The sequence below is a fragment of the Magallana gigas genome, chromosome 6 (assembly GCF_963853765.1).
Source record: "Magallana gigas chromosome 6, xbMagGiga1.1, whole genome shotgun sequence".
Classification (NCBI taxonomy): domain Eukaryota; kingdom Metazoa; phylum Mollusca; class Bivalvia; order Ostreida; family Ostreidae; genus Magallana; species Magallana gigas.
In genome coordinates this window covers 21,244,409-21,259,110 of record NC_088858.1, presented here as the reverse complement: position 1 = coordinate 21,259,110, position 14,702 = coordinate 21,244,409, and the positions used below count along the sequence as shown (strand labels likewise).

General features: G+C 31.0%; 1 protein-coding gene across 3 annotated transcripts in view; it reads left to right on the top strand.

Moving 5' to 3' along the window:
• Window positions 1–14,702, top strand: part of LOC136269675 (uncharacterized) — a 129,751-nt gene that overhangs the window by 71,252 nt on the left and 43,797 nt on the right. The window contains exon 51 of one of the 3 annotated variants that reach the window (XM_066086598.1): window positions 9,529–10,466. The exons of the other annotated variants lie outside the window; for them this stretch is intronic. Coding sequence (XP_065942670.1) covers window positions 9,529–9,537 — 9 coding nt within the window. The 3' untranslated portion in view covers window positions 9,538–10,466. Of the gene's footprint in view, window positions 1–9,528; window positions 10,467–14,702 lie in introns of those variants that run through there. 3 annotated transcript variants of the gene reach the window in all.

The window sequence follows — 14,702 nt, the reverse complement described above, 5'->3', positions numbered from 1 at the left end:
CAAGCATTTTCTCTTCTACAATGCCTAACAAAATATGTTTCCTTCCGTAGATATATTGCGTCAAAGTTTAAGTACTTTGGCCCCTAAAAATCCCTAATTACGTAATACATGGGCGTGGCAATGATTTTGTCTGTTAGATATTGTTACGATCAATAACTTTGCTTCTATAATACATCACAAAATCTTTATCGTTTTTAAGTTATTTGTACAAGTGTCTTGGCCCCTAATTTAAGCCCCTTGATTTTGTTGGAAAGAACTTTTGATTATCTACTACTTTTGTTATATATGTTTTAACAAAATATCAACTGATAAAAAGATGCAGATTAAAACGTGTGAAAATTTTGAATAAAATTCGTACTCAATTTTCGTGCCCAGGCGAGCTCACAGAAATGGCGCCACTGGCGTAAAACAAAATAATAGTGCACAACTTCAGACTATAGACTACCTATCCTGAAAATTTCATAGTCATATTTCTTTTCTTTTTTTTCTTTTTTTTTTTTTTTTTTTATTTCACATTGCAAATCAGCCCATTATCATAATCCAACTATCTCGGGCAAAGATAGTTAGTCATAGAGTAATATTACATGTATTATAACAATTACAGCATATCTGCAACTTTCACAATATTAATTTAAACATTTGTATTTTTGACATATTTACAAGTACATCGATATTGTATCTGATATTGTTTTTCAAATATAAAACTAATTCATTATATGTCTCTGTTTTCTTTTGAGATCTACAACACATTTTATATTTAAATATCTTGTAAGCTATGAATGACACAATAGTATTAAAATAGCGTATTTTTGTATTTCTCTCAAAATAAAAACCCAAAATAACATGTTTCCACTGTATATCAAATCCTATAACTAAGCTTAAAGTTGACCATATCATCTTAACATGTTTACACTCAAAAATCAAATGTTTTACATCTTCATTTTCGCTACACATATTACAAGAAGCAGAAGACCTATATTTGCATTTAAAAAGAAAGCTGTTACAGCACACTGTATTGCTCAGCATTTTGTAGTTAAATTCACATATTCGTTTGTCATATATATCTTTTACTTTGTTTTTGTATATGTCATTCCAATATTCTTTTCCTGCTGAAAACAGTCTTTTAAACAATGCCTGGTGACAGGGAGGTTTGAATTTTTTGAACAATAAATTTTCGTAAAAAAATTTACATTTCTTGTCTTCAATACAATGTAAACCATTAATAAAAAGGAAATCACAATTGGATACTTTTTGTATATATTGACAACATTTCATATCAAATGTTAGTGATTTTTTATATATTGCATTTCAAACTATTCTATATTCACACATCCAGTTAGCTTTTTGTTTTAGAGTACATGACAATTCTTGAGGCGTTTTGAATTGGCCATCAGCATTAAAAAGATCCTTTACATACAATATGCCGCTTTGAATCCATCTTTTATGACAGATTGTTTTATTATCAAATTGAAATAAAATATTGTTCCAAATTGGTTGTTTAGCAAAATTTATATCAGATAATTTATTAATGTCAATGGTTTTTTTTACAATCATTGAAACTACAAAATACTTCTCTATAAAAAATAGGAAGTTTAACAATTATTTCAAAATTTGAGTTATTAGTCTCCGATAAGTTTAATACATAATTGATATCTACATTTAAAATTCTTAGATAACTATCAACTATTTTGTTAATTATGCATGTTTTGTCAATCAATATTCTACACCATGCAGCTTTCAAGGCCTTAAACTTCGACTCAATATCAACAACTCCTATACCGCCATCTTCTTGCCTTCCAATTACAGTATCTCTTTTTATTCTATCTCTTTTATTCCAAATGAAATTAAATATACTCTTTTTCAGTTGTTTAATATACTCAGGGTCAGGCATAGGTAAAATAGAACCCACATAAATTATTTTAGATATACATGTAGCTAGTGAATTAACAATGCATGCTTTTCCAAATAAAGTTAATTTTCTTTTTTTCCAGGACTCGAACAGTTTTTCCATATTTTGAAAAGAGTGTAACCAATTAAGTTCATAGCATTGAATTTTGTTATGTCCAATGTAAATACCCAAACATCTAACAGCATCGTTGGTTACATCAATGCCGCTAATATTATTATATTTGTCTTTTAAACTACCAAGTAGTATACACTGCGTTTTGTTTATATTAACTTTTGATCCAGCGTGTTTACAGAATTCTTCTACAGTCCTTATTGCAACATTTAAAGAAGAAATATTTGTCAAGGCTAAAGTGACATCATCCGCATGTTGTATAGTTTTTAAATCGTCTACCATGTTTGATATATTTATTCCTTGAATTTCTGAATTGTGTTTTAATTTATAAGCCAATATTTCCGCGACAAACAGATATAGAAGTGCTGAGATAGGACACCCTTGTCGTATGCCTCTTTTCATTTTGCAAGTTTTAGAAATCCATCCATTGTTCTTAACTCTAAAAATTGGATTTGTATAAAGAATTTTGACCCATGAAATAAAATTTTCCCCAAAATTAAATTGTTTTAAAACTCGAAAAAGGAAATTCCACTCGACTGAATCGAATGCTTTTTCAAAATCTAAAAATAGCAATAAACCCTCATTATTGTTTTCCATGCAGTATTCATAGATGTCTAAGATTAATCTTGCATTTATGCCTATAAAGCGGCCTTTTATATATGCTGATTGTTCCTTGCTAATCAGTTTATCAATAACTGTTTGTAATTTTTTGGCAAGGACAAAAGCTAAAATTTTATAGTCGGTAATTGTTAAACTTAATGGTCTGTAATTTTTAAGGCTATTTTTGTCCCCTTTCTTAAATAAAAGAGTGATAAGAGCTAACCGCTGTGAAAAGGGTAGTTCCTGTTTATCGAAAATACTTAGTAAAACTTCATAAAAGAGTGGTCCAATTGTTTTCCAAAAACATTTATAAAATTCAGCCGGTATACCGTCTAAACCCGGGGATTTGTTATTTTTCAAATTATTGATTGCATCTGCGCATTCATCAATTGTAGGTAATGAGTCGCAAAATTCTTTTTCACTATTGCTAAGTTTTGGACATTCCACGTCATTTAAATAAGCATTTATATCATCATTTTTAATAGATTTACTTGTATATAAGTTTTCATAAAAATGACACATTTCCTCTATAATTTCGCCATTACTTGCTATAGTTTTGTTCTCGGTTTTTATTTCTAATATTGTATTGTTAGCTTGATGTTTCTTTTCCAAACCTAAAAAGAATTTTGTATTTCGTTTACCTTCGTTAATCCATTTTGCTTTAGATCTAATCTGCGCTCCTTTAGCTATTTCATCGTACATGTAATCTAATTCCTTTTCAAGTTTTCTTTTTTCATTCATATCAATTTCTCCGCTAGGTAAATTTTCTATATCATCTATCTTTTTCTCAATCAATTTTATTCTATATTTTACATTCTTTCTGGACTGTCTTGCGTAATTAATGGAATAATCACGAACCTTTATTTTAAAGGATTCCCATTTTGATATTGGATCTAATGAGTCATCTATGTTTTTGAATAATTCTAAGATTCCGCGTTTGTAGTCTTCGTTTTCTAGATGCGAGATATTTAATTTCCAGTATCCTTTACCTCTCTCCAAATTACTAAAATTTAAATTACATTTTATTAACCTGTGGTCACTTAACCGCGTGTTTTTTTTTATGAGTACCTGGTAATTTTCGAACAACAATATTTTTTACATAATCAATTGTATCATTGCGCACAAAAATGTAATCTATTCTACTCTTCGGGGAATTTTTTGTATCACACCATGTATACCCATTTTTCGTTGGATTTTTTTTCAGCCACACATCGACTAGGTCCAGCTTATTTGTTAGTTTACTTAACTTTTTACAGGATTTGTCATTTTCTTTATTTAAATTGCTATTGAAGTCACCGCCGATGATTAGTTTACTATCTTGTGGAGTATGGGAAGAAATAAATGTATTTAGGGAGTTAAAAAATGTTATTCTATCACTTTCTTTATTGGGAGCATATAAGTTAACAATTGTAAGTAAAGTTTCATCTATTTTAGCATTTACCAGAAGTTTTCTTCCATCATTTGACTTATGCACATTTAATATATCTATATTACATTCTTTATTGAACAAAACGGAAACGCCTCTGCTAAAGGGGGAGTCGGAGAAAGCATGTATTGCTTTTCCGTTCCATTTTCTATCATACAATTCAGCACGTTTCTCTATAAAATGTGTTTCTTGTAAAAGTGTAATATTAGTTTTATTATTTTCTAGCCATGAAAAAATTTTATCTCTTTTTTCTGACGAATTAAGACCTCTTACGTTCACTGATACTAAATCTAAATTACCATATTTCAAAATATTCGTTTGACAAAAAGAAAACAATCATAAACAAAAAATTAAAATAAAAGTAGTAATATACTTCCATATGAAAAATAGTAAGGGAAAAATATCAACATCGTTGCTGCTTGATGCATTTTTGTATACATAATATTAGTATTTCACATTGTTTTCAGAAAGTGTATTCTGAAATATAATATTACTGAAAAAATGAACACAGATATTAAACTACTCCTTATTGGAAAGTAGATTATCATAATAATAGTCTATAATTGTATAAACAATTATATTGAGCGTATTAAACGTACACATACCACAGTTCTGCAAATTCTGAGGTCGGAAGCCAGATCCGAATACAGTTACTGTTCATCACCAGAGCTCTCTGTGTCCGGATTACACCCCGACACGTCACTGTCCGACATAGCTCTGAGTTGTTCCAGCATCTGTACTATGGTACGCTGTTTGGTTGATCTTTGTTTTGTTTTTGTTTACGGTCAATTTTACCGGAGTCGCTGTGTTTTCTTTTTCGGACTTTTTTGCAACTTTTTTCATAAGTACGCCAAGTACGTTTTTTCCCGGCCAGTGATCCGGTTTTGTATTGCGGGTGCCGTCACGGTCAAGGCCGGAGCCCCACTCGTTGTTATAGGTTGCTTCGACAAATGTTGTTGATTGCTTAGAAGTTACAAGCTTATCTCGGAAAACTGGTACTTGAACACACTTGTTTTCTAATATCTCCTCCATAACGGAAACCTTTGTGGAAACCCACTGGTCATTGGATTTGACCTTCTTCCCCAAGCGCAGGGCGGCAAGCGCGTCATCGGCTTTTGCAATCGCGTTAGCTGAATCTAGATCTCCGCACCGAACTGCTTTGATATACTGAAAGGCATGTTCTGCCGATTTATGTTTTACACCAAAAATTTCTAGCTCACATGGGTAGAAGTTGGAGAGGACATAGTCATATTTCTGATAGTTTCTGAGATCAGCTCTGCACGAAATAGGTCGTAAAAAAACTACAAAATGGCCGATAAATCGGTACCGGAAGTGATGAAAACCAAAGTTTCAAAAACATAAAAAATTTAGATCATGACTCATCATCTGTGAAAAAATGGCTGAAATCGGCCGAATGGTTTTCGAGAAATCGCGTGCACAAAATTTGGGAAAAAAATAATAATAAGAAACAGTACGAAAACTATAAGGTCTTCCGTTGGAAACGGAAGACCTTAATGAGTGTTAACAAAAAAATAACATAAATTGAAGAATTTTGATATATCATGTAAAGGGAAATAAACACGATTTGAGATTAAAATCATATTCTTTTATATGAATTCTATTTTTAAAATGTAATTGTAAATTTTGACGGGGGCTTGATGGATAAGTGAGTGGCAGAAAGATTTAACTAACCTCTGATACATATCACTGTTTATATATTCTTTCTTGTTGATGGAACGAATTATGAAAAACAATTAATTTTGAAAATACACACAATCAAATTTTAAAGTATAATTGTTTACTACGCATACATCTTGGCATAATGAACAAATTTTCGTTGTATCTCTTCTACCTTTGATCGTATATAATACGTGTTCTTCGTAATTGAAAACAATGCTAAAAGTTTGTATTTACCCATGTAAAATATTATAAAACAAGTCCCCTTCCTTGGATAAGTTCATTCTAATATGTAATTATAATAGATCGGAATTTTTTTTTCTCGAATGAAAAGAAAAGCAGGATAGTTCTTACTTTTATTTGGTACTTAGGGATATACTGACTGTTTTTAATTTTATAACAAGCTTAAAATGATTTAATACATTTCCCGTTAGCGATTCTATAAAAGAATCAAAGGGACAATTTGAATATTTTTTTTTAATTTAACTAATTTTTATTGTTACCTACATACAATGTCTTTTTCATTGAATAAAATAAATAAAAATTGCTAATGTTTCCGGGCAGCTTTATGGAACCATTCTCATTGCCATGCACGTATTTTTTTGATAAAGAGTATTTCATAAAAAATTGATGATCTTAGGAACGCTGATTTACACATTAATTTAGGGGTGTTTTGCATTTTTTCAAGGTTGACCGTAAAATTAAACTGATTACACTAAATTAAGTTCTAAAATATATTTGTTTTACATAAATATAAAATGAGTACTTTGAATTTTATTTTGTTTTAATTTTTTGAATTATTTTACTATTTAGTCCGAAAAGTTAAAGAAAACATTTATTTTAGTTAACATAAAGAATGATATTGTATATGAAGATAGTTTTCTTTTACGAATCTTTTTATATAACTCTATCAGTCTCCTAGATAAAATGATTCGGACTTTTAATGTGTTAAATGCATTTTACTATTGGATTTTAGTTACAAAATGTGACAAAGGTTTTGTTCATGGTAAAAGCAAGAGAAAATGGTGGCCTATTCATTTTTACCTTATTCTTAAGATTACGCCGATTAGCACCCTTGTTTCTGTTATTGTTATAAAACCCAAGTTTCTGTTTTATGCCGAAAACTTCATCATTACTATTTCGGTAAAACGAGATAAACTACATGTAAGTAATTACGCATTATCAGAGTTTCATAGTTTTTAGGGGATTATGTGCAGTATTTAATAAGTATTCAATACCATCTATAATAAGTGACTTAAGGAAGGAGTCTTTTCTGGTTTTCAACTTGTCAAACGTAAATTTGAGTGATTGTCCATTAAATCAAGATGAAAGGAAATAGTATATTTTTCTTTCTTAATACTATCATACAACTTGGCATAAAAATAGTAATCAAGATTAGAATCTAACAAGGACTTTATTTTCGTAGGAAAATATCACATGTTTCGCAATTCAGAATTGATGTAGATTAATGAGTATGTTTTAGCATTTATAAAACAATAATATTTGTATTGGATTTTTTAACTAATGTAAACTAATGATATGATACTTGGGTTTCGTTCCAAAATTTCTTTTTAAAATTAAAATTTGCCTATCAAATTACATTTTTATAAGATTTTTGAAGCGCACATTCCTTACATTGATTTGCTTTTTAAAAAAATCATTAAAATCAGTTTTTCTCTCTTATTAAATGGTCAATATATAAGCTTTTCTGTCAATTCACATGTATATCTTTATACAAAGTCTTCATAATACGTAAATATCAGAAATATTATAATATTTTTATTATTGAAGGCATAAAAAAATAATCAAAATATCTTCCAAATTTAAGAAAATTGGAGGAAATGCGGGCTAAGCAATATTAATTTTAGTTTCAATATTTATTGAATCCCTAAAGTTGAGAAAAAAGATAGTAAAATTGACCTGACCTTTATGCAAAAACAAGGAGGTCAAATTTGATTAAACTGATAGAATGATTTGGTTATAAGATCTGTTTTACTGTGTCAAAATTTCATGAATTTCTTATTATAGGAGAATTGTTTGATAATGTGAACGCTCCTTCCATATTGCAATATCTAAAGTCTTCAACGCATGTACTGTTTTATTCAATATATCTCTGAATCGTTATATCATGTATGATTCAAACGCGAGGAAATATAATGTTACACAAAAGGAGCTTGCCATATATGTGAAGGAAGTCTGTGCAAGCTATTGAGCTTTAATTTTGATCGATCAAGAATTAATCAGGTCAATATCAAAAGTAAAAAGAGAAACCATTTAAGGATATTATAGCAACTTTAATTTATGACTATATAAATCATATCAAACAATTAATCAAAAGTTTTTAAAAAATTGTAAAATCATACGCCGACATAGTTTTACTGGAGTGCGTAAATATCACTCTTGTTAGTTTTGGGATGTTTGAATTGCCATTGATTATAGTATGTTCCAATTAAACGCTTTTGTCACTTTTTCATGCACATTTCTGTCAAAGAAATACTTTTGAAATCGATCAAAGGGGGGAAAATACCTGATTTTTTCAGTTCATCCTTAGGGGTAAGGTATTTAAGTTTGTTTTATTTAATCTCTTTCAAGGAAATAATAAAGAATTATAAAAAAACATTGTTGGTATTTTTCAAAAATACATGTATTCTTCTTTAAAAAAAAACCTTTTGTATAGAAACAGAAACTTGTAGGAAGCATCGCTTAGATTCAGGTATGTTCAAATCACGATCCCTGGGGTTAGAGATAGGCCACGACAGAGGGTCAAGTTTGAACAAAAGTACATATATGTATAAAAAGGGAATTATTTTGAAAGTCCTTCTAAAAAAATCAATTGGCCAGAAAAATTGTAACTTGCGTGAAAGCGTCAGTTTTTTTAGGAAAGGTAAATTCAAATTTGTTCCAATCATGATTTCTGGGGATAGGTTGTGGCTTCAGGTGGGGTAAAGTCATAGTTTAAATAAGAATCTATAATTTGTCGACCCTCAGCCTCCTTACTCTTCTTATCAAAATCCATTTTGACCGAAAAATGCTACTTGCATGAAAGCATACTCATAATTAGGCAGATTTGATTCAGGTCGTCCATCCGAATTTTTCTGACCGAGAGCTACAGACTCAAATTTGTTACAATTATAATCCAAAGGGGTATGAAAGAGCCACAATTGGCATCAATTGTTTCAAAGAAATGTATAGAGAAAAAACAAAGATATCCTCTTAAAATCAAATTGGCCGAAAAGCTTTAACCTGTGTGGAATAATTCTTGTGTTGTGTAGATTAAGTTTGTTCAAATAATAATCCATGTGGATAGGATGTTTTCATAATAGGAAGGTGGGATTTTTACATTGAAATACATTTTGAGAACAAACTTCTTCTCATAAACCAATTGATCAGAAAAGCTTTAAATTGTGTGGAGGCACCTTCAGGTAGAATAGATCAAGTTTGTCACATCATGATTCTCCGGGTAAGAGTGGGATTATAATGGGAGGGGGTGGTTAAATATCTGTATATGATTATGAAATCAATCTGTCTCAAAGGGGTTAAGTGTTTAACATTAAAATGTCTTTAAAAAATTAACTCTTTTTGCACAGGATCTATGAAATAGGTCCGTGTTCCATATATTAGAAACTAAATTTTGGAATTGGAGTTATTTGATCAATGTTTCTCACATGCTTCTTTTTTTATTCACAATTTCCATTTACTATATTTTCTTATGATCGTTTTTAATATCATTAGCGAATATAGTTTAACTATTTACTTTATCTATTGTAATAAAGTCGACTAAAGGAAAACTCAATTTGCAAAATAGGAGTCCTAAAGACTTTTGGGAGAGGTTACACCTGGCCGTGGGTACAGAAGAGGATGTACACATTCGACGTGAAGTCAGTGCAGTCTATATGTATTCTCTGTTTGCTTTTCAATCATGTGATTATTGTCTGGGAGCAAAGGTGAAGGATTCTTGTATTCATGGAGTGACCTCGACATCATGATTTCTGAGCTCGAGCTAAATATCAACATAGATTCGATGCATAAAGAATGTGCATAAAAGCACTGAAAAAAGGAAGGTCAACGAGGATTTTGTAAACTTCTGCAAGCTTACAATTCATGTAAGAAAAATTGCAAATATAGTTATTTATCTAGAGTCAAGTGTGTACAAATTAACCAAAAGCTCCGATTGAATACAAACTCTGTCCAAATAAACCAAGGGCCTTATTTTTCGACAAAATACCCAGTTGGATTCGACCTTTGTCATGCATTACCAGTACATCCAGATTCGTCTAATAAATTGTTGAAAACCTTTCAAACAAAGCTTTGGAATGGCGTTAAAATGGGTACAATTAACGACCGCACTACGGTTATGCATTGCGTTCCAAAAGGCCCAGAACAGGGAGACGACGAAGGACTTCAGTGGTTGATTTCCTTTTCCGTCCTTGAGCAGGTTATTGTCCATTCATTCAATTACGTCAAGTTTTGTTGTTATGGATTGATGAAAATATTGCTTCATGTATTTTTTGATCTGTGCTCTGACATGTAGGACACAATTTCCTCGTATCATTTAAAAAACGGTTCTCTTTCATGTCCTGGAAGATGTCCATACCGAGTTCTGGTTTCCACAAAATATTTTCTACTGCCTACGAATCTGCCTGACTCGACTTTTACTGTTTGTTATGGAAGGCCGATGTTCAAATTATTTCATACCTGAGAGTAACCTTTTCCAAAAAAGAGATTTACTGAGAAAAAATGCCAAACTTGTTGACAACAAGTTTTCCTTAAAAACACAAATTTTGAATATTTGACTGTTTTTAATTTCATTAAAAATGAAAATGATGATACATTTTCCATTAACGAATTAATTACAATGTATTATGTCATTTTTGAAATTGATTTCACTTTTAACTATTTCTTATTGTTACGAATATACATGTACAATGTATATCAAGAGGTATGTTATTTATGTATTTGGTATTTATTGAATAAAATATTTTTAAAAACTACTGTTACTTTTGGTTAACTTTCTGGAATGATTTTACATGCAATCCGTTTATTTTTTAAATAAAGTATATTTCAGACTGAAATAATTTGTAATCTTCAGTTTAAATTATCGCTGGTTTGAATTGATATATCGTTACATAATATAAGAATGAACTACCGTTTATCGTTGACTGATCTACAGATAATTATGTTATTTTAATTTATTAGAATACTTACATGTAGAACTTAATTTATAAATTTTTTGTGTTAGATTCATAGTGATGGTTGCCGTTGTAAAATCTTTTTTACCTGTTTTGTAGCTCTTAAATGATTGAAAGAAAGGTAAAGAAAACATTTCCCGTTATCTAAGTAAACAGAAAGAATAAAACTACACATATTTTTTCCATTTTCACTGAACTAATCTTCGATTTAGTGCTATTCATAACACTGATCTGGATTAAATAAGTCAGAATTTTAATGTTTTTATTATTTTTATACATATCATTTTGTTATGAATTTGTTAAGAGTTAAGATAGTGTGGAGTATACTACTAGTGTAATGAACCTTTGCTTTATCAAACGGGTTATGCTTTATCCGAACTTTTTTTTTGACACAGCCCCTCGCTACAACACGTCAGTGACCTATTTTCGAAGATTTGCTAGCGTACTTTCAACATAACTTTTCTACTACCAAAACTTGATATAAAATAGATTTTGTCAAAGATTTAAATTACAAATATGAAGGAAAACACATAACTGTGTAGCATATGCAACGGAACTGGGGGAGGAGGGGGGGGGGGGCTTAGCCCCTTCCCCCTGTTTTTTGCAAAGTTATACATAACCGTAACCCAAGACCGCTTTTTTTGCTTTTCTAGATTTATGAGAAGTGAAGCCCCCCCTCCCCCCCACCCCGCCCCCTCAATTTGCTTCCGACGCATTTGTGTAGTATATAAATCTGCAAATCACGTTAACTATCAAAAAGTTCATCCTGACGATGCAATAAAAACAGAACGCTTTGGTTGTGTTTATATATAAGAACTTACCAAAATAATGTTTCTTAAGACTTTTATTCCATTACCAGTAAGCATCCTTATTCAATATTTTCAATTTCGAAACAGTAGGCTAGTGTTTGTTTTATAAAACATCAACAACTGTTCCCCGTTCGAGTCAATTCAAACTAACAAGCATTCGCAACTTTGTGCATGTCAACTAACTTGATTATTCAAGTCTTCTTATCAGTATTTCCATTTAATCAAGTGATTAATCTCTAAGACGAAATATTTAGAGCTAAAAATTATTTCAAGATTTACATGTATTTCTGTGAAACTTTACATTTACACAGCTAAATTTACTTCCAAAATGACGTACTAAATTGTATTGCGCAAGGTCACAATAACTGCACAACACAACGTTGCATCATCGATTAGGCTTTAAAAAACAATTCCTGTCATTTAGGGGCTGTATCAAAAGCTTTATAATTTAAATCAAATCATATGAGATAAATAGAATATCTATATTGTGTGATTTTATATTTGCTTTATCCAACGAGGTCGGTAAGCCTCGCCAATATATATACACCATTTCAACTCGTTGGTTAAAGCAAATATAAAATCACACTACATTGTATATAGATATCCTCTATGTATACATGTGTTAAAAATTATTAAAATGAATTACTTACTTGCAATTTTTAAATTTACCTATCCTAAGTGTATACGTTCCCGCTCTAGTTCTTCTCAAGTATTGGGAAATGTAGTCATTATCATTCCCTAGACCATCAACATTGTAACTAAAGTGCCTTCACTTCTCCCAATACTCATCACTATAAAATTCATTTAAACGAAATTTGTTTATTTATTGTAACATACTCCCGAATCACATAACAAGTTAACACAGGATGAATGACCATCTTTAAGTCCTCCTTAAAGATAGCTTAAAGGTGTTTAAAGGTAGCTTAAAGACGATCTTTAAGCCACCTTTAAGCTATATGTGTTGCTTAAAGGTGGCTTAAAGAAAGCGTAAAGATGGCTTAAAGGCAGCTTAAAGACTATCTTTAAGGCACCTTTAAGCCACCTTTAAGGACAACTTATAGGTCCTTAATGTCCAAACTTCTTTAAGCCACCTTTAAGCCACCTTAAGCTACCTTTAAGCCACCTTTAAGCCATTAAAAAAAATTTAATTCAATATTGTTCTTAATTTCCAACAAAATGTATTAACTTTATGAAAGAAAAGGTATTAAAACGGTTTTTGTTCTAGAAAGAAAAATGAAAAAAAACACCCCCAAAAAAAAACCGGCCACGGCGAGAATTGAACCCGGGACCCTTAGTTTACTAGCATCACCACATTTCCTCTGCGCCACGGCAACTTACTTACATATGACTGTTTTTATATCCTATATATCAGTGGATATTGAATCACTGTATTGAATGTGTTTACTTGGTAAAAGATTTTGACAAACCATTCAGTTTGTAACAATCAATTATATCTAATTTATAAATTACATGCATGCATGTATTTAGAATGAAATACAGAACTTGGTCTTCAGTGTACAAAAAATATTATACCTAAATGGAAATCGTTAGGTTCACTATAGTTGGCTTTCCTAGTTAATAAATTTAAACCGAGTAGATATACGTTCATCTAATTTATAGCTATAAAAATGTAAGAAAGAAAATGAAATCATTTCTTTTATTAAATGCATTGATACTATTAGGGTATTTGTTCAATTTCCCGCAATTTCCCGGTTTTCATGATCGCGGCGCCGTTCCAATATGTTTAAATATTTACATGTAATTGTATGTACATGATTTTTAAACTATCAATTCTATAACAAACAAAATTACCAATTACCGGTGACGTATTTACTGCATGTGGCAATAGCAAATGACTTGTACATACAATTGTATGATGTGCCAGGCCGGGTATATTTGACATATTTACCCTTATACATAAATTTAAATAATCAACCCCTATTTATGATCACCGGTACATTAATTAATTAGCCTCAAGATTTTACTCTTACATACATGTATCGTTAATTTGTAGACGTAACATCTTTGAAACCCAGAGCTAGGAAATAATACTTTGAAAATGAATTACAAATGTAAATTAACTTTTATTCACTAGACTTATCGTATACTCGTACATACTAAGATTCAACGCCTTTAGAAACCCTGACGTGCACCTGGGCACACGACACACCTGTTGTGTATAGCTTGTGTGTTCTGTGTTAGTTCCAGGGGTTTTCTTAAGTTGGACAAACAATAGACTTTAATTAGATATACACAAACATGCACCTGGGCACACGACACAACTGTTGTGTATATCTTGTATATTCTGTGTTAGTTCCAGGGTTTTCTTAAGTTGGACAAACAATAGACTCTAATTAGATATACACAAACGAACAAAACTATGTCTAGACAAACAAAGCAGTAATATCCTGCCCGATATAACAAAGGCAGTTGAGATTCTTTTCATCTTTAACATGTATCTAGCAGATCTAGAGTTAGAAATAATGAAAATTGAAAGAAAAAAAAAACCTTAAACCGATTATCAAATTAAATCATGCATTTTTGGTTCATTATCATTATTTTGTTTAATAACCGGATGAACTGAGAGAGAGAGAGAGAGAGAGAGAGAGAGAGAGAGAGAGAGAGAATTTTTTTTCACCGATTAATTCATAGTAGGAAACAAACATACTTTAATTAGTTTTATGCACATATTAAGATACAGAGACCGCGCTCATCCCTACAATAATTTTGAAACCCCCAAAAAATTATAAAGAATTTTATAACGGCAATCTGTGTCCATCGGAGCGGTGCTGATGATAGCGATTTGTGTTTAATGGAGCGAAGATTAAAACCGCCCGGAACACCCCCCCCCCTCTTCCTTGGAAATTATATTATCACTCGGATGACCCCCTCCCATCTCTATAAAAGAGCTTTTGCATTTAATATATGTTTTTATTGTTCAGCTTGATCAATATTGACTTAAAGGCCACTTAAAGACAGTG